The sequence below is a fragment of the Pecten maximus genome, chromosome 17, assembly GCF_902652985.1.
Source record: "Pecten maximus chromosome 17, xPecMax1.1, whole genome shotgun sequence".
In the NCBI taxonomy this organism is placed as follows: Eukaryota; Metazoa; Mollusca; class Bivalvia; order Pectinida; family Pectinidae; genus Pecten; species Pecten maximus.
The window spans coordinates 12,801,670-12,829,612 of NC_047031.1; the positions used below are offsets into that span (position 1 = coordinate 12,801,670).

Below are 27,943 nucleotides of genomic sequence, written 5' to 3' on the forward strand. Positions count from 1 at the left end.
GACATATGTTGTGGGGACGAAAAACACGTCAAGAGGAAAAGTCACGCCTACTGGAAAGCAGTCCACCCCCAAATTATATCGAAAAACAATATAGACATTCCAACATGGACAGGAAAGCTCTTATCGAAAAAATCAAACAACAGCAAGGAAAGATTAAAGGACTTCAAAGTGAGATTGTCAGACAACAGAGACATTTTAAACAAGAGCTGAGAAGTAAAGGCGTGGAGGTTGATGTTTGACAAAACATGGAACTGTGTGAGCTAATGGCTTCATGTCAAGATGATGTTCGGAGAGCTTTCCCAAACGAAAACAGCCTTCAGAGACTATTTTGGGAAGAACAATTGAAATGTACAAATGCTAAGTCTTTAAAGGGTATGAGATGGCATCCTATGGTGATCCGTTGGTGTTTGTATTTAAGACACAAATCTTCGGCTGCATATGAAGCGATGAGAAATTCAGGTTTTATCACACTTCCAAGTGCTCGCACACTTTTTGATTTTTCTCATTATACCAAAAGTGCTCTTGGATTCCAAAAAGATGTCAATCAGATGCTTAGGGAGGAAGCAAGGAAAAAGGGAATGCTGAATCCTGAGGAGCCATTCAGAGATTTTGTCGGTCTATTATTTGATGAAATCAAAGTGCGATCGGACTTAATTTATGACAAGCATACTGGGGAACTGATAGGGTATTGTGACATTGACAAAGTCGGTAATGAACTTTTGAATCTGGAAAAGCAGGTAAAGAATGAAACCCCAGACATTGCAAAGTTCATGTTGGTACTAATGGTGAGAGGGATAGCTGTGGACCTGAGATTTCCTTTGGCTGCCTTTGCCACAACAAGTATCACAGCAGACTTGTTGTATTCAATTTTATGGAAGGCTGTAGCTATTTTGGAAGTAAACATTAATTTGAAAGTGCTTTTTTTCACATGTGATGGAGCTTCGCCAAACAGGAAATTTTTCCAGATGCATCGAGTAAATGATGACCATGAGCTTGTTTACAAAACTGTCCATCCCCATTGTCCTGACAGGGAAATTTATTTTATATCCGATGTGCCACATCTTTTGAAAACTACACGAAACTGCTTTGCAAACTCGTATTCTCACAGAAACACACGGAAACTATGGAAAGATGGGAAGGACATTTCATGGCTTCACATACTAAAATTGTACGAGGACCATTGTGAACTTGGCATTTATAACCCTTGCCCAAAATTGACACGAGGACATGTTGATTTGACATCATTTTCATGTATGAAGGTTTGTCTAGCAGCACAAGTCTTGAGTTCCTCTGTTGCAACTGCACTCGAAATGATGTATGGGGACAATGTCAGCGAGACCATCAACTTTGTTCGAATAATGAATAAATTTTTTGATGTTTTGAATGTGAGACATCTCTTCGAAGGAAGAAATACAAGAAACTCTGACCTGAATCCCTACCAACATGTCAATGATGAGCGATTGAAGTGGTTGTTAGATGATTTCCTGAAATACTTTGAGGACTGGGAAAATTCTGTTAATAGAAGACCAGGAGATTTCACTGGAGCTCAAAAGCAGGAAATGAAATTGAGCTATCAGACATTAAATGGACTGAAGATCAGTGTTCAATCAATTGTTGAGTGTGTCAGATTTATGCTCAGAAATGGTGCAAAGTTTGTACTAACACATAGTTTTAATCAAGACCCTCTGGAACAACTCTTTGGTCACTACAGACATCAAGCAGGTAACAATAATAATCCCAGTGTCTACGAGGTGAGAAATTCTATGACCAGCATGCGTGCAGTGGGTGCACTTGCAATGGCCCCTCGACATGGAAATATTCAGCGCAATAATGAGAATATCCAGATTGACAATACCCCTCTTCCAAGGAGACGTACACATTATAATCATTAATGCCTTTGGTTGAATCGAAGCTGAACTGATGTTACTTATCATGATAGCACTAGTACTGATATCTGAATCTATATGGTACTGTACATGTATTGGACTTGCTTTGACACTACTTAGTACTTGTAAAAAAAAACAAGAAAGGGTTTTTTTAAGGAATAAATGTTTTTCAACTTCAATTTCCGTTGCAAGGGTCATGGAGTGGTGTGTATTTTCAGAAATATACCAGCTGGCATGGTAATTTCTTGGATAACTACAGTCTACGTGTCACTGGCTTGTTGGCATGATATATATAGATGTACATAAAATAATTGCTTGATTTTATTCTTACATTTAGTCCACCATCATCAGATAATCATTTTTATAGCTGTATCTTTAAAAAGCACAAGAAGGATAGCTGTATCTTTAAAAAGCACAAGAAGGATATTTCTTAACTTCATGTATTGGATCCTCTTGGTCCCTACTTGTGTCGTTTCAATTTAGATTTCTTGATCAGAAAAAACAAAATGGCCAACAGACGGCCATCTTTGATTTAGAGAATTTATGTTTATTTTCAATGTTCCTCAAAAAGAACTAGAAGGGATATTCCTCAAACTTTATGTGTAGTTTTCCCTTGGTCCTTATATAGCTAGTTGTACTCGTTTATTTTAAATTTTCAATCAGATAGGTGAAATGGCCATGAGGCAGCTATCTTAGATTTTGAGAATTAAAGTTTGTTATCACCATTTCTTGAAAAATAGTAGAGGGAAATTATCAGCCAAGACTTTACAAGTATATAAGTGATCATGACAGGAGAAAAGTAGAGAGATCACTGATAAGTTTGACACATATATAGAACCAGTATCTGTAAAGATCATTCAATGTTGGGTGCATTTATATTAAGATCCCTCTGGGATCTCTGGTGTATTGATTTATGATCATCATGAGGTACAAAACAACATGGGAGATTATAATATAAAGACTTTGAGAATACAAATTATTTTTGTTTGATATTATGCGCTTTGTCATCATGTATACTATACTATACTATACAATGTACTGGTAAATAGTAAGTTAATGCATGTGTATAATGCATATATTTTCCTCATTTGCTGCTATGTTGTGTAAAAAGTACTGTAACACATGTGTACATAACAGCTTTAATTCATATCTCTTATAATTATTTACTGTACATAATTATAACTCATGCATAATACATATTTCATATCAGCTAATGAAATGAAAATATATAGAAATTGAATTAGTGTTTAATAGTGAAAGAAAACATTTGTGTGAACTTAAAATTAAATTTTCTAGTATACATACTTCAAATATTTTTACACTTGTTCTCAAAATGATCACTGTGTGTATATATATATATATTATCATCACACAGCAACGCATTAAGATTTTTGTATGTGGGTAGATGTTAAAATGCAAAATTCATCTTCTGCATTAACTATGATAATTTTTTAGAAATCTTTTTTAAAATAGTTTTGATACCAGGGTAGTGGCATTACTGGTTCACACTGCATTTTGTTACTTTCTTAAATATGAGCAACAACAAGAAAAACTTTAATACCATGCACTAATTTTTCTTTGTATATATTTAATTTATCGCTGTTAAATGTTAACAATATTCAGCTTTATTTGCCTTTTTCATTTAAAAATTTGGATGTGCGATAATAGAAAGTGTAGGAAGGACATTCACTTCGGTTTGCTATGTATGTAAAAGAGTGATATCAACACAAATCTCATAAATAATGGAGTTTTTTTTTATTGATCTTTCATGCACATGGTGATGATAAGATGGCAAGCTATCTAAATAATGTCATTGCATGTTCAAATAAAGCACATAAGAGTCAAATGATAAATATACATTTTAATAAATAGTGGTGAAGAGTTGGTTCTCATAAATACATGTCCCTGATTTTTCAAATATCACATATATACAGTAATTGAATATCTACTAATCTTGGGGGGGAAAACATGACCATTTTTCAGTTCATCTTGTTTGAAATCTTGAGGTTGTAAATTGAACCACTGCTTTATTTTGATATCATATTAGACATTATGAACACGCACAAAAAAGTGGCAATTTCTAATAGCCAAAACACATGTGCATAGATTATTAGATATATATACTTTTTAGAGATATTTCATATGGAAATGTGTATGTGTAATGAACAAAATATAGGGAAATGAATCGGTTACAGTGAATCGAATAAACAATAACTGTAATTTGTAAATATGTACATGTAAAATATAACAAGTTTGCTTGTATTTTGATGGTCGAAGTTACCAATAAAATTTCATTATTATCTTTATTTCTTTATCTCTTTGATTCATTGAAAGTTTAGGATGGAAAAGTCTAAGGAAGTCAAAGAAAAATGTGATTTGTTAAAAAAAAAATCTTTATCCTGTACATATGGAATCCATTGTATACAACTACTCATCCCATTGATTCTACCTGTGTGACACAAAGTCATTCTATCACTGTAGAAATGTCCTTTAATGTCTGACGGAGACTGGAAGACTGTTTGGAAGACTTACGCTTACTACTGTCTACTTTGGTTTTCATGCGGAGCTTGTTTCTCTCCACACGAACTACTGCATGTCCCCTTACTGTCAGAAACACTTTAATAATGTCCTCCAGTACACTGTCAAAAACATTTTCTGGTACTCCAGATAAAACAGATTTAGCATAATGCTGAACCATGAAGCTTTGAATTGTTTTTTCTTTTAATGGACTCAACAATAACGAGTTAGCTCCCAGTTTGTCAGTGTCTACCAGGGAACGAGTTACAACCTCACACTCGCGAACCAATAAAAAGAAATCACTTGATGGCTTCTGGAGTCCCCCACGATCTTTCATTGTGATCATTTTATGAAACTTCTTCAAGAATGACTTTTCCTTTGAACTACGTGTGCTAACAAATGCATGACAACACTGGGACTTCTCAGTGTTTCTACACCTGGAGTAACGCTTTCTGAGAGCTCTTATGATAAAACCGGAAATATAATACAACACTGTCTGGTCATTGTCTGTTAGAGATTTTGCATTATGTTCAGTTTTCTTCACAACCAACTGTGTCTGCTCTTTACAGATTTCACCAATGAGATCTAGTAAAACTAACTGAGAAAAATGCTGAATGGATGACTTTTCCAAGGAGGGGTCTATATCTTGAAAAAGATCATGGCATTTGTGGCTTAAATTCTGATCAATGCGTTTGATATGAAGCTTGTTGAAAAGTTCCTCACGGTCACTTGAAGTACTTGTACTACACTTTGATGTAACAAATATATCCTCAAAGAAATCTTTATAAAAGTTTAATATAGTGCTACCTGTCCTTGCAACATGAACTAAATTTGTCAAATTAAATTCAGCAGAATCTTCAAAGTCACATAATATGTTGTCTAAGGTAGACTGATAGGCTTTAGGAAAGATGGTCAGGAAATCTTCCTCTGATAAGACACCTGATTTTGTGTTGGACGAGGGGGATTTCTGCAAGCCGATATCTTTAATACTAGTACTCCTATGTTCAGAAGCTGGAAAAGATAATTTCTTACATAAGGATTTTCCTCAAAACTGAAGTGAAATGTGTAGTCTAAAAGAATGAAGACAAGTGTATTCGTGGAAGATAGTGTTCAGATTAAATGGCTATATATATACAACACTTCCATTAAAGATAACCATAAAGAACTCTTTGCTATCACTTGAACATTTAGTAAACATAAATTAAGATGTTGAGGAAATGGTTTGAAAATAACATAATTATTTACTGCATTGTTTTACATTGCCCTTTATTTTATTTATTTTGTTTATATATCTGAAGTCCAATCAGCTTAAGGATTTATTAACATAGATAATGTTCTACAATATACATTGTTTCCAGTGAGGTACATATATACTAGAGTCGATCTATGTATAAGTAACTGTCTTATGCTTTGCAATACATTTGTGTCAGGGTCAGCTTTTCTTAACAATCTGTGTGGCTTTACTTTTACAATATACTCTTGTTGGCAATCTATATACAATTTATGAAGTAAAAGGATTCCTTTTTTTAAATATCGAGGAATTACAAATGTAATAATACAAAGGTCTGAAACAAACAAAAAAAATGTTGTGAAAACCAACTTTAACTCCTACCTTTTAAATTTGTCTTGCCATGTTGTTTGGATGTATGGCCACGAAAACCAGCTATTGTCTTTAAAGACTTGTTGCATTCAGGACACACATAACATGCTAGTTTGGGATCAAGATGTTGAGAAGATTTGGAAGCACGGGGACGTTTAGTCTCAACTTCATCAAATTCGTCCGAAAAATCCTCAGACTCGTTATATTCCGTGAAATCGCCAAGTAAATACTCTAAATCTAGATCCCCATCCCAAGACAAGAAATCAGACTTGGCCATTGTGCATATTTCATGATGATGATGATGAGGAAACAGAATCTTACAGGATTTCTAAAAGTAAATTGTCAACTGTAAGAAAAGAGAATGCAAAGGCCAAACAACCATAGCGGTGATGGGGTAGGAGGTGGGAATGCAAATAAAACACATTTACCTTTGGCCTTTGACTCCCTTTTCTGGCTGACGCTAAAGTGACGTCTCAAAAGCTGTACTGCGCAGTCTCGCAATGATCACGTGATGCCTGACTGCGCAGTCTTACTCTGGTCATGTGATGTCAAATTACCATATAAGGTTAATATACATAATATACAACAATCACAAGCACTTAACATAAATGCAATTAAATATTAATATTTAATTGTTTATTTATTCTTTTCCAGACTTACCTCCGGGTAAAATCCTACAACATTAAACCTAGATTTACCAAGTTGTACAGTGTTGTATTATCTATTACAAGTTAAAATAATTACTGAATAATACGATTATAAAGTCTCAAAGTATAGTTACTTTCGTTTTGAAACGTACTGTATGTACTAGCATTAAAACACTGAATAGCCTCAACGTAATCTCTTGTCGAAAATTATCTCGATTTACACGACGTATTAAACACTGTCATATATAAACACTAAATGCATGAAATGCAATATTATACACAAAGGTTCTGAAAATACGTGTCCTTCTTTCAGTACAGTTTATAAACTTACACCATTGACCTATTCCATCTATTCTGAGAAGAGCCTTCTTCAACATGCTGTCTTGCATATATAGAGCCGAAAAGATTAACATAAAAAACACAAAATACAGAACATGGCGGAAAATGGCACACTTATCTTTTTAAGTGGTCTATGATATTTTATTATGAATTAATTATGTATATTTCTTCAGATGAACTTAAGAAAATATAATGTAAATAGCAAAGGTGAGCGGCACAAAGTCGGCCGCTGGTAATCAAAAGTCATAGTCAACAAAACAAGAGTGTCAAGGGCGGGAAGGGGATGGGTTTTTAGGTCACCTGAGACAAAGTCTCAAGTGACCTATTCTAATCCCCTTTTGTCCGTCGTCGTGCGTCGTCCGTCCGTATACAATTTACATTTTCGACTTCTTCTCCAAAACCCCTAAACCAAATTCCATGAAATTTGGCAGGAAGCTTCTATGGCTAAAGGTCAACCAAAATTGTAAATTATATGGTCCCCACCCCCCAGGGGCCTGAGGGGCGGGGCTAAAAACGGTCAAATTGACTAAAACTTCAAAAATCTTCTTCTCTACTCTCAGATATGGTGGAATCAAACACTCTTCAAAGATGGAAGGGTCTTAAGGTGCTTTACCAAAATTGTAAATTTCATGACCCAGGGGTCTCACGTTTGCCCCTGGGGAGGGGGTAAACTTTACTATAGTTTATATAGGGAAATCACATTTTGACTTTTATTTGTTTGATTTGTAATGGAATTCATTCTAATTTGGTAAACATTGTCAGCATGGGATGACAGTTTGATGGCATGCACATGTTGGCCCTAACTGACCCCCAGGGGCTAATGGACAGGGCTAAAAAGGGCCAAATTGACTGAAATTTCAAAAATCTTCTTCTCAAGACCAAAATAAGGTGAAATCAAATACTCTTTATAGTTGGAAGGGTCTGAAGGTGCTTTACTAAAATTGTGAATTTCATGACCCTGGGGTCTGAAGTTTGCCCCTGGGGAAGGGGTAAACTTTACTATAGTTTATATAGGGAAATCACATTTTTGACTTTTATTTGTTTTATTTCTATTGGAATTCAATCTAATTTGGTAAACATTGTCAGCCTGGGATGACAGTTTGATGGTATGCACATGTTGGCCCTGACTGACCCCCAGGGGCTGATGGGCGGGGCTAAAAAGGGCCAAATTGACTGAAATTTTCAAAAATCTTCTTCTCAAGACCAAAATAAGGTGGAATCAAATACTCTTTATAGTTGGAAGGGTCTTAATGTGCTTTACTCAAATTGTGAATTTCATGACCATGGGGTCTCAAGTTTGCCCCTGGGGAGGGGGTAAACTTTACTAAAGTTTATATAGGGAAATCACATTTTTTATTATAATTTGTTTGAATTATATTGGAATTCATTCTACCTTGGTTAACATTATCACCTTGTGAACGCAGTTTGATGGTATACACATGTTTGCCCTGACTGACCCCCAGGGGCTAATGGGCGGGGCTAAAAAGGGCCAAATTGACTGAAATTTAAAAAATCTTCTCAAGACGGAAATAAGTTGGAATCAAATACTCTTTGTAGTTGGAAGCATCTTAAAGTGCTTTACTAAAATTTTGAATTTCATGACCCTGGGGTCTCAAGTTTGCCCCTGGGGAGGGGGTAAACTTTACTATAGTTTATATAGGGAAATCACATTTTTGACTATAATATGTTTGATTTCTATATTGGAATTCATTCTAATTTGGTTAACATTATCAGCTTGGGATGGCAGTTTGAGGGTATGCACATGTTGGCCATGACTGACCCCTAGGGGCTAATGGGCGGGGCTAAAAAGGGTCAAATTGACTGAAATTTCAAAAATCTTTTCAGACCGAAACAAGATAGAATCAAATACTGTTTATAGATGGAAGGGTCTTTAGGCGCTTTACTAAAATTGTGAATTTCATGACCCTGGGGTCACACATTTACCCCCTGGGGAGGGGGTAAATTTTACTGTAGTTTATATAGGGAAATCACGTTTTTGAATGATTTGTTTGATTTCTATTGGAATTCATTCTAATTTGGTAAAAATTTTCAGCATGGGATGAAAGTTTGATAATATGCAAATGTTGGCCCTGACTGACCCCTAGGGGCTTATGGGCGGGGCCAAAAATGGTCAATTTAATTAACTGAAATATTTCAAATCTCAGGTGACCGTTAAGGCCCATGGGCCTCTTGTTGAAATTAAAGCTATTCCCAAATCTTTTGCAACCTTGGCTGCACGTGCAGTTGGAACTTTCGCTTTCGATTTATCAAGATGAATATGTATTTGCTTCTGAATTTTATAGAAGATTTTAAATTTTGTCTCTGAATCAAAATGGCGTCGTGAACATTTTTTCCAGGAATGATATGCTGAACAGGGGCTAAATTATTGACCACTGACATTTGACCTATCACGCATGACCCGGATGTACTGTTTCCCCAACAAGGGCATGGGCGGAGCCTACTTACTTGCATACATATATAACATGTGACGTCATTACAATCAATCAATTAATACTACTATATTAAGTGCTACTAAACAAGTTTGGCAAATACTAAAAACTAAACAATATTAGCAAACTTTTATTTTTATTTTTGCTCTGCCTTGCAATGTAAATTGAATAAAAATTGAAGTACATGTAACCAGTCTATAATTGTCCTAATGCTGCGAAGCTCTGTTTGCGTATAAAATAACAACACAAAATACAGAATATGGCGGGAAATGGCACACTTATCTTTTTAAGTGGCCTATGATATTTTATTATGAATTAATTATATATATTTCTTCAGATGAACTTAAGAAAATATAATGTAAATAGTAAAGGTGAGCGGCACAAAGTCGGCCATAATGACAGTTGACAGCTGTCATCCGTCACCCAAGCAGCATTAAGGTAGAGAAGACTGGTAACATCCAAAATTAGCATTAAAATCACATGATAAAACAATGTTTATGACGTAACTGTCTATGAAGTGTTGAGTTTCAGTTACAACACAGAACAAGGATTCAATCTATACTAACATGTTATTGACTTTGGTTATCAAGAAGATTGTGACTGGTCTAGTCAACAAATGTTATGTGCATATAAGATAGAATTCATGTGAAAGACAATTTTAAAATACATAATTAAGATGATTATGTATAGGTGTCCAATGCTTAGGGAAAATGACAGGGCCCCACGCTTGACATACTGTCCTGACCCCTTCTGTCTAAGAATTTGAATGTTCAGTTTATCGCATTTCTTTGAATTGAGTTATAATGTACTTATAACCATTCACTGTAGTTATCAAATTGCTATGTCACAGTCACATTAAGATGTAGACATCCGCAAATCAGAAAGGAGCAATGACAGGGACCCACGCGCCTGTCATAGTGTCCAATAATCTTCCCGATGAAGTTTCTAAGATCTGACAGTTTCCACATTTTAATTGAAAGTTCTTCCAATGAGGGATCCAAGTGAGTTATCGACCTTCCGACCGCGAGGTGGCGCTGATTGGCAAGTTGGTCCCGGGTCACTTCCTGCCGTTCTACCTTTGTTTGTTAACACCGTTCGCGTCTTCTAGAAAAATGTCCAACTACTCTTCCCTTACGCTGCCTGAATTGAGGTCAAAGTTACGAGAAAGAAACGCAAAGACATCAGGAAGGAAGAAAGAGCTCATAGAAAGGTTGGTTTGTTGTTCGAAATTCTGAAAGTTTCGCCAAGTATTAGGTGACTTTATGGCTGTGCCGTAACTTGCAGTCAGTGGCCGTTCAATGACATAGCTCATATATCAGCATCCTAATGTATTTAGGTAGATAAATAATTGTCTCGACTAAAACACGTTCGCTACTGCTTCAGAAAAAACGTAATATATGTTTATATTTAAAATTTATATTGGCGTAGTTACCAAAGGAAAACATCGATCTTAAATCAAAAATTTCCGGTTTCCATGTTAAACCACTTGACATAAAGTCGTGTCGTGTACTATAAAAAAGTTAGGCTTATGCATTAATCTTCAAAGGTGTGGTTAGATGATATACATATATGTTTTAAAAAGATTTAGTGTTGTGTGATTTATTATTAGCGAGGACAAGTATGATTCCTTTAGGATAAGGGGAGTCTGCCCAAGCTTGTCCTTTCCCATTTAATATTTACTTTTTATGTTCAGTAAATCCCTATCAACCTGTATAATTATATACTGCATCAGGAGACAGACTTATAACAAATCTGGAACACTGAATGAATTTTTCTCGATATACAGTATATAAGTCTATGTATGCCCCTACTAGTACTCTTGTGTACCAAATATAAAAAGAACAGGGCGGAATAAACATACAGGGTGGAAAGTTCTGAAAAAATTAATAAAAGTACAGACTGAGACTGGACAATGATTAAAAAGACCAATGTCTAGTACAGTAAAAAAATTAATTAAGTTATTGATTATAGATTATTTTGTTGTCAAATGTGTGTTTTCAGGCGCGGATCCATACATTTTTTGCAGGGGGGCAGGCCTACATAGTGTATATACCTCTAAAATTCCAGGGGGGGGGGGGGTCCGGGGTACTTTTTGTGTGTACATGACACTATATATGTTCTATTTTTTTTTAAATGAAAAATATCTAGTAGTCTACTACTACTAGTGCTTTTAAGGGATTGATTATAGTCCCCCAGAATATTTACTAGTCTCGAACTAGGAACTAGTGTAAATATTGGACCCTGTAACATATCATTGATTTTTTTTTTCTTTTCTTCAGACTAGAATCCTATGATAGGAATGACAACTTTGGAAGGACAGATGAGCATACCAATGCAGACTACAATATGACACTACCTGCCATCACCCAGTATAGTGATCTCAACAGCGACAGAAACCTGGCACCAATCAACAGTGACAAAATAGCCTTCTGTCTTAGGAACTTTGATAAAACCATGGACAAACATGCCAAAGGACTGTATCAAGAGAAGTATTTGTGCTATCTAAGACTGTGTTCAACAGTCACCCATGACTTTTTGAGAAGTTCTTGTCGAGCCGAAATGAGGAAATCTGTGACGTACTTAGTTGATGTGTCGCTGTCCAAAGATGGCCATATCTTCGAGTCCCAGTGTGAGTGTGCTGCTGGTATGGGACCTAACGTCCACTGTAAGCATGTCTGTGCCGTCCTCTACGCCTGTAGTGAGTTTTGTGTGAAGAAATGTGTCCTTACAGAACAGACATGTACGGAAAAGCTTCAGACTTTTCACCAAACTCCGAAATACAAAGGATCTCCAGTCAAAGCAAGGGACGCCATTTTGGAGGGTTCTGACATTCTCAGTGGTACCTCGTTTGACCCTAGACCACAACAGTTCAGAGGAAGTGAAGGATATAATGATTACTTTAGGAACATTTGCTTAAATTTCAGTGGTGCGTCGGAAATGCCAATTTCCCAGTTGTTCGAGCCTGCAAATAGTAAAGGAGTAGCCCATGACCACGACTACCTTTTGGAGACTCCAGAGGATAGGTTTTTGTCTTCTTTGAATGTTAGTGCCATTGACAACAAAGAAAGAAACAAGATCGAAATAACAACAAGAGGACAGTCAACAAATGAAGTGTGGAAATCCGAGCGTCTAAAAAGGATACAGTCGTCGAACTTTGGACGTATATGTAAGGCTACAGATAGAACAGACTTTGTTAAGTTAGCTAATTCTCTATTGTGCTTTAAGAGATTGAAAACTGAAGCCATTGTACACGGACAGAAATTTGAACACGAGGCAAAAGTGCGATACGAAAAAGAATGTGCCGTAAGTGTCAAGGATTGTGGCATATTTGTATGCAAAGAACACCCATTCCTTGGTGCATCTCCTGATGGTGTTGTGGATGAAAACTTGATCGTTGAAATAAAGTGTCCATACAGTTCAAAAAACAGAATAATAAGTGAAGTAACTGTTCCATATTTGAAAATTGTCAATGGAAATTTAGTCCTAGACAGTAAGCATGACTACTACCACCAAGTTCAAGGCCAGTTGTTGTGTTCTCAACGTTCTTTGTGTGATTTTGTAGTGTACACTCTATCTGACATGAAAGTGCTACGTATCAAGAGAGATGAGGAATTCATTTCCAGGATGGTTGCAAAGCTGACTTCATTTTATAATCAATACTTGGAGCCTGCACTTCTGGAGAAATTGTTTTATAGACCTTTGTAAACTCCATATTAAATGTGCAATAGACTACTACTAAATGCATGGCACATTATTTGTATCATGAATTTATTACTGATTCCATTTGCAATACATGTAGCTTAGTAACTTAAGTAGGCTATAAATTAATGCAAGATTTTTCAATACGAATTATTAACTTTCATATAAACTAACAGAAATTTCAAATAAAGGAAACATCAGATTTATTTAACTTTCCTTGTTCCTTAATGATCAATGCAAGGTTCATCGATAACAATTTACAATACATTGTTCATCATTGGTTTTTTTTCATATGACATAGTCATTATGATGGAAAAAGTAACTATCAGTCTATGTACATAAAACAACATTATTGTATAGTGGTATATATGAATCCTCTTAAATGACTGTTTCGCCCAATGCACTAAATTTTGCTGTTTGACAAATTTAACAATTGTTATTTAAAATATAAAGCTTGCTGTACAGAAAGAATTGTATACATGTATCAGTATCATGTCAGGGATGTCATTATATTTTAGAAGCAACAGGCAATTTTCAACCTCTAGAATAATCCATAAAAAGATTCCCACTTTTGACAAATTTGCATTGATTTTTATGCAACAAATTCTCCAGCTACATACATGTACTTTTGTCATTTTTGTTAGTACAAAGTAAAGTCAGGTTAATTATATATGTACATTTCATGATAACAAACAATTTATTGAAAATTTGAATTTTTATGTACTTTAGCTTCTAGGGTCACAGAAAATAAAAATCAGAAACCATTTTCTTAAATATACATTTGTATGGTGAAAAGCCATTTTCTAAATTATGTTGAAATAGTGTTTTGTTAAGGAAATTTTCGGTAAAAAAGGGAAAGGGGTGCACTTTTATGAAATTGTCTGAAGAGTTGATTGTCCTTTGCTATTTTGAGTGAAGAGGAAAATCAGTTTCTACGGACATTACAATATGTGTATATATTTGCATTAATATAAAGAATTCATTAATAAATTATACATACATTTAAACATTGAATTTACATTTATGTTTTAACAATGTACAATTTTTGGGGATGATGAAACATATGCATATGATGATCATTTGTCAACTTTTTACCTAGTCACAATTGATAACACATAAAGCAAATTAGTTTGGCACACAAGTACAAAATGTATACAATAATTGGATCAAATTAAATTCAAGTATTGTTGCACAAATGACATCAAATGTACATGTATCTCTGTTGCATAACTCAAGTGGAACTTTTAATCATCAGTTTGTGTATACTATATACATGTATGAAAACTTTATATGTATACAATATTATGAGACACTTTCTAGGCATTTTTTTGCATAATGCACTTCCTGAAGTTACACAGCATGAAACACACAAATATAATTTCTGATGAAAGTTTTGTTTCTGTGGCAGACATAGGTTCTGTAAGAATTTTAAATGTTTTAGCAAGTCCAATCATCCTCTCTATGTGAACGCGTTTGCTGGCAATCTTCCTGTCTCGTACCACAACTTCTCCAGACATTCGGTTCTTTTTGTGGAAGAATGTTGGTATGTTTATGGTCACATCCATTGGTGCAAACAGGTCTTGTACATTAAAACCCTTGTCGGCCATAATACTGTCTTTCGGATCGCACATGTTTAACAAATTAGATCTTTCGACAATTTGACGATCACTTGTGCTACCAGCATACGCAGTTGACACGTAGGATACAAGTCCTCCGGGTGTGGCACCCACCAAAACCTTGACGGTGTTCCTGTTTTTGTACGTAGAAAAGGTGGCCTGCTGGGATTAAGAGTGCCGGGGTTTCTTTATGGGGCATTCAGTGCCATCTACTATCACACGTGTTTTGGGGTAACGTGATTTAAAGCCTGAGGGTGCGAAATATCTCACAAGTTCCTGTGGAGGCCAGATGTTGATTTCCTGCCACTGATGGTACATAAAAGAAATCCATGTCAAAGTGATATTGGCTACCATTGTCTCAGATATATTGAACATTCTTGAAAGTTCAAAATTGGTCTTATGTCTTCTTAATTTCATTAACACAACAAAAAACTGGTCTGGTACACTTAAATTCACAATGTTGTGGTAGGCATAGTTCAAACAGTATGCAGCTGGGCCTAAAGTACTTAAAACAAAGTAAAACTTCACAAACGTTTCAAGACCAGTGTAGAAATGTACAGCAGCGTCATCATGTCTAAAGTTTTCAATACTGAACATCTGTAGTTTTGGTGTTTGTGTCACAGAGTCTGCATATTCAACGGGGTTAATGGTGTCTCAGATTCTCCGCGTGGCGAAATATTCACTGTTTCCTCTTCCAGAATCTCATTGACTCCTACACACAGATCACTATTAATGTCATATGGTGTTTGTTCAGCCTGCTCCGGATCAGTGACACATGATGCTTTTTTTTTCTTTAGTTTCCTGTGTGGAAAGAACACATTAATTAGCATATATACGAATATGTACAAGATTAAATATATGAATTATATACTGTATTTTCAAAAATTTCATTACTACTGTGTAGAGAAAATTATTACCTACTTATAAGAGCTGGCCAGACACAGAAATATAACCCTCAGGGTGAAGATTCTAGAATGTCTAACCCTCCCAAGGAGCCTTGGGTCTGACATTTCATAATCTTAAATCTGCAATTTCTCGATCATGTCCTAAAGGTTACATGCATATGCACATTAGTTTGGGAATTATTTTAAATTTATTAGCTTATTTATTCAAAAATTGATTCAGAATATTAATAGTAATACACTAAATATTTGTCATTACCAATGTTACTATACATGATGTATAAGTTAAGTTTATACAATATTATAATTAGTACTGTTTTTAACAGGTGAAAATATACAAATTATAAGCTTGAATTATATTGTTAGCTTTGCCTTGGCAGCCGCACAGACATTTTACAGTGTACTTCAACTACTAATGTATTAAGCCACAATTGTGCAATAATTTTTCACAGGCTGCATATACATGTATGTAAAATCTTCATTCACGTACGTAATGGTGTGATAAGTATCAACATGGACATATGTTTAATGAATATTTAAATAAACATGTAAATACTATATATAGCTATCACACCTGAAATAATCTCCTTCTCTTAACTCTGTCGCTGCGTGCCTCAGTTTCTGGTGTAAGATTCTCGTTCCATTTGAACTGACTGGGTAGAGCAGTTTTCTTCAGTCTTTGTTGAAGAGGGGTATGTCCTGTAAAAAAAAACACAAAAATCTTATATTTGCAAGCAATTCACATAGACACTGTCATACATCAGGCTTATATGTACATGTACGTCTTCCAAAACATTTCTACAGGAGTGAAGGGTTCATTTTATGGGGAGTCCGGACTACTTATTCTGTATATTTTCCCATATTCTGGGGTGGGTTGAGGGAGGTTGCACGCAGGGGCGTAGTTTGCCCTAAAATAATGTGTAAGCAACTTAATCCTAGGGGGCTCGGGGGCATGCTCCCCTGGGGAAAAAATCACCGTAGATTGCCAGAGACGCATAGAAATATTTATAAAGTCATGCTGTTTCATTCCTGATATTTTTGATTTTTCAATTATCAAATGATTTTCATTCACACCCCCCTCCGCCCACCTCGGTTTTTATTGCGTTTTTGGCATTTTTAAATTTTTACCACATAATGATATCAGGAAAAAAGTGTAGCTATATATATAGGCTACAGTGCTTGCCTGATAACATACTTGTTTGGGATTATACACACATATATATATCTATATGGGACAAGGTTAAAATTCTAAAAACAAATCCACATTATGGGCCTTCAAAATTATATCAATGTTCATTATGTGGAATAAACATGTAGTACACATAACTGTAATCAATCTACTTTCAATCTAATTTCAATCTAATTTTCTTTATGTAAGATATTGGATGGACCTTAATCCCTTCTGAGATTCCGGTCGGGACTCATTTATATTGGTTGTTACTGGTTGTCCCTCGTCGGACAACAAATAAGTAACAACCGATATAAATGAGTCCCGACCGGAATCTCAGAAGGGATTAGATGGACCTATACTAATAATTAGCATTAAAAACACACCCACATATCGCACATATACCCTGTCGTGCACTATCCTAGCTCAAGCTGTCAAGGAGTTTACTCTTGTGTGCCAAATAAACATACATGTACGTTTATTAATTTTTGGAAAAAAATCCACCCTGTATGATGCTTATTTGGCCCTGTATGATATGTTTATTAAAAATCTTGCTGTTCTAAATTCTGGTATGAGAACTTGTTAAAAAATATAATCTTAAAACATATTTGACAGTTCATAAGAATCAAAACACACATTTGGCATCAAAATCATCAATAATAATAATTTTACTGTAATAGATATTGGTCAATTTTTTCAAAAATGTCCACCATGTATTGTTATTCCGCCCTGTTCTTTTATTTGGCACACGAGAGTAGAATCGGATATTGGTGACACCGTCCTTATAACCCCCGCAAGCTAATCTAATGCCAGTAATGGCGGACGGGTCGGTGTAGCGCGGAGGCTGCAGCCTAAAGGCTTGCGGCAATATATCGTTTTGTGAAATTGCTATCTGCAAGAAAATACTTACTAAATGCTAAATCCTATACAACTATTTTGTTCCATGCAAGATATTGCGTTTAAATCCCGCAAATAACCACAGAAACGATGATAATATGGTGTTTTATGAAGCCGACAGGTGTATGACCGGTGTATGCTGAGTGATGAGGCTAAATTTAATGATGGGGTCAACATGTTTGATCGGTCGTGAACTTGGTTTCAGCTCAATATTATTCTCTCAAATTGCTATTAATGTTATAAAATTGAATGTAAAAGTATTCTCTGTACTTTCAAAACAAAAACAATACATTAGGAAACAGTTTACTGATTACATACCGTAATATGTCACCGAAACGTAATCCTCATCCACAAAGTGATCTTTACAAATGTAGCTGTATTGGCTCGGCGGAGTCCACTTCTTAAATTTGGTTTCACCTCTCTTTATGGCATGTATCCAAGCATTTCTTCTGGTAACGTCTTTAGGAATTATGTGGTTGCCGGAATTGCTGCATTCGGGAACAACACATGTGGTTTCAGGCATGTTTACATTTTACGTACGGTCGAGTGGATTTCTAGGCTATGATGACTGACGGTAAGGAGGAGGGACCAAGTTACGCGTAACGCCCCTGGCGAGAGGTTTTGGGCAGATAACTCACTTGGATCGCTCATTGAAATAAGATGTACAAACATACTGTATTATAACAAGAGGCCCAGGGGCCTTAACGGTCATCTGACTCTAAATTAAAACCCTTATATTATTGTAGTATGCATTCTCTGTAGCAAGTATATAGTGGCACTGTTGGCCATGGTGGCCATCTTGGATATCTGACCGACCCAATAAATAATAACACTTGGTCTGGACCATCTAAGGATCATTTCTGGTAAGTTAGAGCTGAATCCCACCAGTGGAATTTGAGAAGAAGTTTGAGATAGGTGTTGTTCAGGAAAACCATGATTGCGCAATCATGTTACAAAATGGCCGCCATTGCTGCCATGCCAAAGTTTTTACAAGGCCGAAAAAATAGCAACACTTTGTTGGCACTCCTTCCTTAACATCCTCACCAATTTCAAGCTCAATGGCACCAGTGGAACTGGAGAAGTTTAAAATGTGTTTTTTAAGATGGCGGATATGGCGGCCATCTTGCATTTCAGACCAATCTAAAAAATAACAACACTTGGTCGTGATCATCTCAGGAACATTTCAGGCAAGTTTCAGCTCAATAGCACTGGTGGAACCTGAGAAGAAGTTTAAAATGTGTTTTCAAAATGGCAGCTATGGCGGCCATCTTGGATTTCGGACCGACCCGAAAAATAACAACACTTGGTCGGGATCATATCAGGATCATTTCCGGCAAGTTTCAGCTCAATAGCACTTGTGGAACTTGAGAAGAAGTTTAAAATGTGTTTTTCAAGATGGCGGCTATGGCGGCTATCTTGGATTTCGGACGGACCCGAAAAATAACAACACTTGGTCGGGATCATATCAGGATCATTTCAGGCCAGTTTCAGCTCAATAGCACTGGTGGAACCTGAGAAGAAGTTTAAAATGTGTTTTTCAAGATGGCGGCTATGGCGGCCATCTTGGATTTTGGACCGACCCGAAAAATAACAACACTTGGTCGGGATCATATCAGGATCATTTCAGGCAAGTTTCAGCTCAATAGCACTGGTGGAACTTGAGAAGAAGTTTAAAATGTGTTTTTCAAGATGGCGGCTATGGCGGCCATCTTGGACTTCAAACCGACCCGAAAAATAACAACACTTGGTCGGGATCATCTCAGGATCATTTCTGGCAAGTTTCAGCCCAAAAGCCCTGGTGGAACTTGAGAAGAAGTTTAAAATAAGTTTTTCAAGATGGCGGCTATGGCGGCCATCTTGGATTTCGGACGGACCCGAAAAATAACAACACTTGGTCGGGATCATATCAGGATCATTTCAGGCCAGTTTCAGCTCAAAAGCACTGGTGGAACTTGAGAAGAAGTTTAAAATGTGTTGTTCAAGATGGCGGCTATGGTGGCCATCTTGGATTTTGGACCGACCCGAAAAATAACAACACTTGGTCGGGATCATCTCAGGATCATTTCAGGCAAGTTTCATCTCAATAGCACTGGTGGAACTTGAGAAGAAGTTTAAAATGTGTTTTTCAAGATGGCGGCTATGGCGGCCATCTTGGATTTCGGACCGACCCGAAAAATAGCAACACTTGGTCGGGATCATCTCAGGATCATTTCTGGCAAGTTTCAGCCCAACAGCACTGGTGGAACTTGAGAAGAAGTTTAAAATGTGTTTTCAAAATGGCGGCCATCTTGGATTTCGGACTGACCCGAAAAATAACAACACTTGGTCAGGACCATCTCAGGATCATTTCAGGCAAGTTTCAGCTTAATCCCACTGGTGGAACTTGAGAAGAAGATTGAAATGTGAAAAGTTTACGGACGGCGCACGGCGCACGGCGCACGGCGGACGACGACGGACGAAGCATGATGGCTATAGGTCATCCTGACCCTTCGGGTCAGATGACCTAAAAACTGCACTTATTCAAATTTGTAAAGGTGTAAACCTTTCACGAAATACTAGCTAAACAATGACAGGGACCGACGCGCCGGCCAAGTCACGAAATGTCCCACTATAAATAATTGTAATTGGATACAAAATTTTACTAACAAAGTTCTAAAACATATATGACTCTTACCCAAGGTGACTACAGGGACCCACGCGCCTGTGTCAAGCCTTGGACTAGAACCAAATTGAACATAAAAATGTAAGGGTTCAGGGAAGATTGGTAGACAAGGGCTGAGCCCGTATGTAGTTTTTAAATGCGTCAGACTTCCATCTACCCAAAAGACGGATCTGTGCATCTGACATACCCCTTTCAGCTGCTAATGTAGCCCCACCTATCCTGAAGCTGTGTCCTTTGTAGTATGTGCTGTCCAGTTCACAGAATCTCAAGCATTTTTTTACTACCACATCAATTTTTTTCCTAGACAAATGTTGTTGTTGTGATCAAGAAAGAGGCAACCTAGCGTTTGTCCTCTCTTAGGAAGGTATTCTAGCATAGATTGTACTGGACATATGGTAGAATGTAAAATTTGGTTTACTGTAATTGTATGTACAGTCTTAGAATTATGATGTTTAAAATGTCTTAAACAGATTTGCATGCTAACAGGGCTGCTGTGTTGATGCACAATGCTCACATCAGACACCTGGAGAACATTATGAGACTTCTCATGTGTAGTCATAATGAGTTCCCCTACTCTAGCCAAGCCATAAAAGGCTAAGGTGAAAATGGACAATATTTGATCATATGGAGCTGGATAAACATAATGTAAAGAATGTACCAGTTTGTGTAAAATTGGTTCAGTGATAGGAAGACGAGTGTCATATTGAGGAGTTAAACGTGAAGAACCTGCCACTGCTTTCCTGACTACAAAAGCTATTGCTGATAAGTGAGAAGTGATTGTACTAGAGGAAAATGCTTTTTCATGTAAATATGCTACATATAGTGCTACAATATCATAGGTCAAAGGAAGTGAAACTGGTTGATGTAAAACAGCATTACTAAAGACACTTAAACTTTCCCGGACTTTATCATAGGACCTGTGGGTAGATGGAGCTAATGATGCCATCAGCAATTTGGTCAAGGTAGAAGGAAGTGTTCCTGGTCCATCAGTGTACTTGCGTGGGCGGTGGAAGTGCTGTTGGACACAATTTTTTGAACTTCACTATCTGTAAACGAGATAGGGAATCTGCTAAAACGTTTGTGTGACCTGGAACATGAACTGCTTTAAACAATATATTATTCTGTAAACATAACCGGACCAATTTGCGAACCAAGCGCATGATGGTCTTATCTCGAGAAGTTACCAAATACACTTATTCTGGATCTGACTACCCCAAGAAGCAAGAGCTAAGACAATAGGAAATAACTCCAAAATAGCTATATTCAGCTTTTGAGCTGCAATGACTGGTAACCATTCCCCATAAAACCATTGGTTATTGAAAACTGCCCCATAGCCTACAGAGGAAGAATCTGTGAATAACTCCCATGTTGTCACTGACTAACCACCATTCATCTAGAAAGAAAAGGCGACCATTAAACTTTTGCAAAAATTCAGCCTACGTGTGAAGGTCTGCTTTTGCTTCCGTGTGAAGTCTTAATTCGATAAAAGGACTTTGTGACTCCAATTGTTAGGTCAATCAATCGACGTAAAACGCTCGACCAGGTAAGACCACAGCTGTAGCAAATTGAAGTGTGCCAATAAGGGACTGTAACTCTTTAAGAGTGACCTTTTTTCTTATCAAAAACTGTTCTATTAACTCTAGGGCTTTCTTCAGTTTATCGTCAGGTAAGCGAGACTCCATATTGATGGTATCTAACATAATACCCAAGAAAGGAAGCATCTGGCAAGGCCCAAAAGTTTTGTCTGGAGCCAATGGGATACCTACTGATGAACACCAGATAATATCGTGGTACACTGTGTAGGGGTCTTTTCTGTGAATAGAACATCATCTAGCACATGGACAACTGCTGAGGCACCCAGTTTTGTATAAGCAACCAATTCCAAAGCTGTACTTAAATCCTCAAATATTTTACAACTCTGAGAGCTCCATGGGTAGGCATTTATCAAAATATAAGCCCCCTTGCCATTTGAAACCTAACATATGACGATCATCTGGGTGAATAGGCACAATTCTGAATGCTGACTCTATATCGGTTTTTGATAAGTGAGCAAACTAAAGATTTTACATGTCGGATGGCATCATAAATATTGGCATAGGTGACCGTTGAAGCCTCCTGTGTTATACCATCGTTTATCGAAATGCCTTTTGGGTGACTCAAATGGTGTATCATTCTATATTTCCCTTTCTCCTTTTTCGGTAATTAATTGTTAATTCTTTATTAATTTTTTCTTCGGTGACAGCTGGGAATTCTACAGCAGACAAGATTTTTACATTCTGTTTGAAATGTTTTGCCCTCAAAATGAATATGAAAACCTTCCCTGAACCCTTGTACCAGATAATCAGTTTTTTCCTTATCATACCCAACAAGCAGTTCCGCAAGATTATTTGCGATGATAGGAGTAACGATTTCTTTGGAAACCACGGTATTTTGAGGCTGAATAAGGGTTTTGAAATCGCTCGGTCCGAAAAGGCATGGGAGTGGACTGGGTGGGTTGCACATGTGCCATATTGCACATATTAGGTGGATGATCGCCATTACAATTTGGACATTTGTGCCAAAGTTTGCATCCGCTGCAGAACCTGCCTTGGAGAAATCTCCAGCAGGTACCTTTAGGATACGTAGATCCTTTACTAGTTTTTCTGGTAATTGCCTCATGCCAGAGTTTCCACTCCACATGTTCCCACTGATAGGTCTTTTTCTCAGCCATGAGACGACGAAAGGATGTGTCATAGAATGACCAGTCTGCTTGCTTGCTTGCAAGTTTTCGTATAATGGACATATATTTAAGGAGGGCCTCAAAATCCTGTGGTTTCTTTTGACAATAAATGGCAATGAATGAATGAAACAGAGTAGTCCATTGATCAATGATTGAATGTCTTTGTTTTTGTTTTTTGCACCCACTGCACCACAGGAATAGTGGTATTGGCAGCCACGGTGGTATTGGCGGCCACAGTGGCATTGGCAGCCACAGTCTGTGTGGGGGTAGCAACTTCTAGGTCTTCAGTTGTCGGTCCCATATTCTAAAATTATTTAAAAGATTTTTGTTGTATAAACATGCCAAACTCCAAACAGTTTGGTTCCGTCACAGAACTAGAGGGTTTTATTTATTTAGTAATTTCATAAATTAAGTATAACAATAATCACAAGCCTGCCTGGCAACCAGCACGTCAGGGTTGTATAATATCACCATTTATACCGACTACCTTATGGCAGTGTATGGGCAATAGCGAATACATGAATTCATGTAAACACAGGTAAATATTACACGTCTGATCAGTGCCTGGTACAACTCCAAAGAGTAGTATAGGTATTTATGTTCATCGCTGATTTATCGAATGACCTAAACCTTAATGAATACACAATTGAAATTGATCTTATTCGCAACAACAGTTGTTGTGTACTACACATGAATACAACTGTAACCACTTTGGCCAGTAATTATAACATGCATGGGTGATTCTAAAAAATCAAAGTACTGGAAGTACTGTAAACGAACATTATTGTTTAATGCAAAATCAGTAATCTTCTTAGTTTTAAGTTGATAAATTTACTGATATCGGTTTAGGAATTAATTGCAAATAATTTGAAATGTTTGCAGCTGTTCTGATTTGATTGTACACATGCATGTTTCTGTAAGGTCCTAATTGAAATTGGAAGTTTGTTGATCTATCTTGGATCGATGAAAATAAAATGTCTTCTTTCTTTCGGGAAGGCATCATCAGTTATAATACAGCCAGGACTCTGTGACCTTATTGATGTCAACTTCTAATTTGAACTAAATTTAGGCTAGTTCCATCGTTAGTTTGGCATACATAGTTGTATTTCAACTTAATATGATGAAACACACATAAAGAATTACTGAAAACCAAAACCAGAGCTGCTAATCAAGGCCCGAATTAGGAATGTATCCTATTGAAACTGTACTCAAGCATTTATGGTACTTCAAAACAAAAAACTTGACTCCTTTTGTTCAGGAATCATTTGATGTTAATAAATCTGTATATGAGAAGATAAACTTCTGGTATAATTACAGGATGGTAAACAATGTGATAAAGAATAACAACCAGATAAAGACTATCTTCATCGAATAATTCAGCAAACAGGAAAAGAAAACTTCAAGATTCATTTTCAACTTCAAACCTGATCACAAAGATTACAGTCCATTCGATGGGACGACACATTCCCTATTTATTGTCCTTTTCCAATGTTGATCATCCAATCATACTGAACCACACAATTCAGCAATGTAATTGCACAAATCACACCTTTATGTGGTGAGAACATTTTTGGGGGTGTTATAAGATTCCATAACTGTATGCAAATTGTGAAGCATTCCATATCTATAACTATATATATATATATATACACTACGTGTATATATTTACACATATCAAAATTGGAATGACACAGGAGATTTCCAAGTTTAAGTTCACCATCAGTCATGGGATGTTTATGTGAAATGTTATATTTACCGGGGTAATTAGTAATTTTGAGAATATATTTATGAAGCTCTATTCTGTACATTCTACCAGTGCTTAGAGAATGGACACAATTTTATGTTCTCCAATGTCAAAATTAATCATATGTAAAATATTAGGGGCTTATTCGCCATTCTAAGCCTGATTGCCGTCATAGTAAAATTACCAAAATGGACTTGAAATCAATATTTTTAAGAGAATGATCTATGACTTGAATATGTCATAAAAATAATGTAATGCATCGTTTATTCACTTCATTCAGATCTTCAGACACCACATAATTTGTGAAGTCATATATAGAAATATATGAACCATTTTGTTATTGATTTATTCACACAAGTAAGCACTAGATGTAAGCAGTAAGTATATGTACCGCTATCTACTGGCATGACTTTGAGTACAGTAAACTACACTCGCTTTGTGGATATTGACAGGATAACATATATTTACATACTAATTCAATTTTAGAATTGTAACTGAAATCTTGTAACAGCATGGCACAAATAGTCATCTGAACATGTGTTGTATATTGAAAAATTATTTAAGGTAAATTTTCAGTTTATCAATTCATTGATTACTCCGTGTTTGAAGTATGGTGTAGTGAGAATTTCAAGTCCTGATCATGACTTGATGAAAATTTTAAATTAACAAATTATCAAAATGAATTTGTTTGAAAAATAACACAAGTTCCACAGCAATATTATATAGAGAATCAATCACAATATATCAAAAGTTATAAAACTACAAATAATAATTAACGGCTGAATATCAAATTAAGTGAATATCACAAGTCTTTTTGCATTTGTTTTTAGATAATCTGGATTTCCGTTTTCCAGCTTTAACAAAAAAACGAGAAGTATTTTAATTGCCGTTATAGTGGAATTACCAAAATGGACCTGAAATCAGTACTTTTAAAAAAAGAATGATCTATGACTTGAATATTTCATAAAAATAATTTAATACATCCTTTATTCACTTCATTCAGATCTTCAGACACCGCATAATTTGTGAAGTCATATATAGAAATATATGAACCATTTTTGTTATTGATTTATAGATCACACAAGTAAGCACGAGATGTAAGCAGTACGTATATGTACCGCTATCTACGGCATGACCGAGTATAGTAGACTACACTCGCTTTGTGGATATTGACAGTATAACATATGTTTACATACTAATTCAATTTTAGAATTATAACTGAAATCTTGTAACAGCATGGCACAAATAGTCATCTGAACATGTGTTGTATATTGAAAAATTATTTAGGTAAATATTAACTCATTTGCTTGACTTCAATTTTCAATTTATCAATTCATTGATTACTGTGTTTGAAGTATGGTGTAGCGAGAATTTCAAGTCTTGAACATGACTTGATGAACGTTCTAAATTAAAAAATTATCAAAATGAATTTGTTTGAAAATAACACAAGTTCCACAGCAATATTATACAGAGAATCGATCACACTATTTCAGAAGTTATAAAACTACAAATAACAATTAATGGCTGAATGTTAAATTAAGTGAATATCACAAGTCTTTTTTGCATTTGTTTTTAGATAATCCGGATTTCCGTTTTCCGTCTTTGAAAAAAAAATACGTAGGCGTATTGCATAGTAAACGTAGCCATGTGTACATATGTAACAGCTGATTTCAATCAGATTGACTTAACATGAACTTAACACCGTCTCATTAGTTCGTCACAATCGAAAATTTGATCGTGAATTCAGTATTTTGCAAATTCTTTCAAAATACTTCCAGGTAAAGGAAAAAAATGCATATGATACACACACACCAAAGATTAATAGATCCTATATTGGGTCCATTCTCTCGTAAAAATATCGATTTGGGTCCACTATCGGCCATTTCGGTAATTCAACTCTAACGACAATCGGGCCGCGATTCGCAAATGAAAAATTAATTTAAAATTCGTAAACCTCTAATATTTTACATATGATACAATTAGGCATTGAAAAACATATAGGTGGGTCAATTCTCTGAAAATAATGCCAATTTATATTATAATTGAGCCCCATTTTTCTTCGTTTCGGTATTTCCAAGTCTGCTTCACCTGTGGTCCGTTTCAGTAAATATTCTCGACTTTGCCGAAATAAAAACAAGCTATATAATTGTTCATTTTAAACATGACAACTGCCGACCACACGTAAAAGTGTTATTGTTGATATCATCTGAATATATTGCCGTAGTTATCTGTCACTTCGATTGTAAACCCCCTGCCAAAGTCATGGAAGAATCGACCAATCAAATTGGTTTAACGTTTGATTTCCGTAATCTTGCAGTTACCTCCCTTACAACAGTAAATACGTTCCAAGTATCGCCTACAACAACCAATCCCGTGCACATGGCAAACAAGATATTATCATTTGCATTTGATTTATTGGTCGTTTTCGTCAAAGGAAAATGGAATATGGAAATCGATGACAATGTTAACGCTATGACCAGTCACCCTGACCACAAATGCCACCTAGTATCTACCTTTCTCGCAAACATGTACTGTACGCAGTACAGTAACCTATAGTATGATACAATGTATCGTCTCGTATGCCGTTATTGATATATTTCTTTCTCTAAATTATAGAAATATTCATCTAGTTGATAATGATGTAACATTCTAGAATATATATAATACACATTTAAGTAAATCGCGGACATATTTGCAGACCGATGCTATAATGTCAGCCGTTTTGGAATGAACACGGAAGAGCAAAACTTTCTAAACATCCGGAGACGAATGCGCCTGCGCAATATTTGTTTACATAAATATATTGACCTGGAGTTATTCGTAAAGTTCAGGTTCATTTAGTCTTCACATTTCGCTAGCGTTATGCATTTCTCAAATCGTATGCATCTTGAAAACATCTACTGAATACATTTCAACATTTTCGGTAAAACTACTACATAAAACGAAGGTGTTTTTGTAAGTAAATTATTTGAAGCGTAAGGCAATGGGGGCAGCCATATTTCATTGAAACAGACAGTAGATGGCGTATTGGTGAATGTGGCTACCAAATATGGTCACATTTCTCAGTCCAGTTCTTGATGGCAATAACCGAACATTA

General features: G+C 36.1%; 1 protein-coding gene and 1 pseudogene across 1 annotated transcript; one reads left to right on the forward strand and one right to left on the reverse strand.

Annotated features, from left to right (window-relative positions):
* Positions 1–10,352: 10,352 nt before the first annotated feature.
* Positions 10,353–13,518, forward strand: LOC117315463. The gene is made up of 2 exons (XM_033869662.1): positions 10,353–10,649; positions 11,719–13,518. Exons 1-2 carry the CDS (start codon positions 10,552–10,554, stop codon positions 13,142–13,144), a joined length of 1,524 nt encoding a protein of 507 aa, XP_033725553.1. The 5' UTR covers positions 10,353–10,551; the 3' UTR covers positions 13,145–13,518.
* A 112-nt stretch (positions 13,519–13,630) lies between these two features.
* LOC117315464 lies at positions 13,631–17,727 on the reverse strand (annotated as a pseudogene).
* Between the last annotated feature and the right edge of the window lie 10,216 nt (positions 17,728–27,943).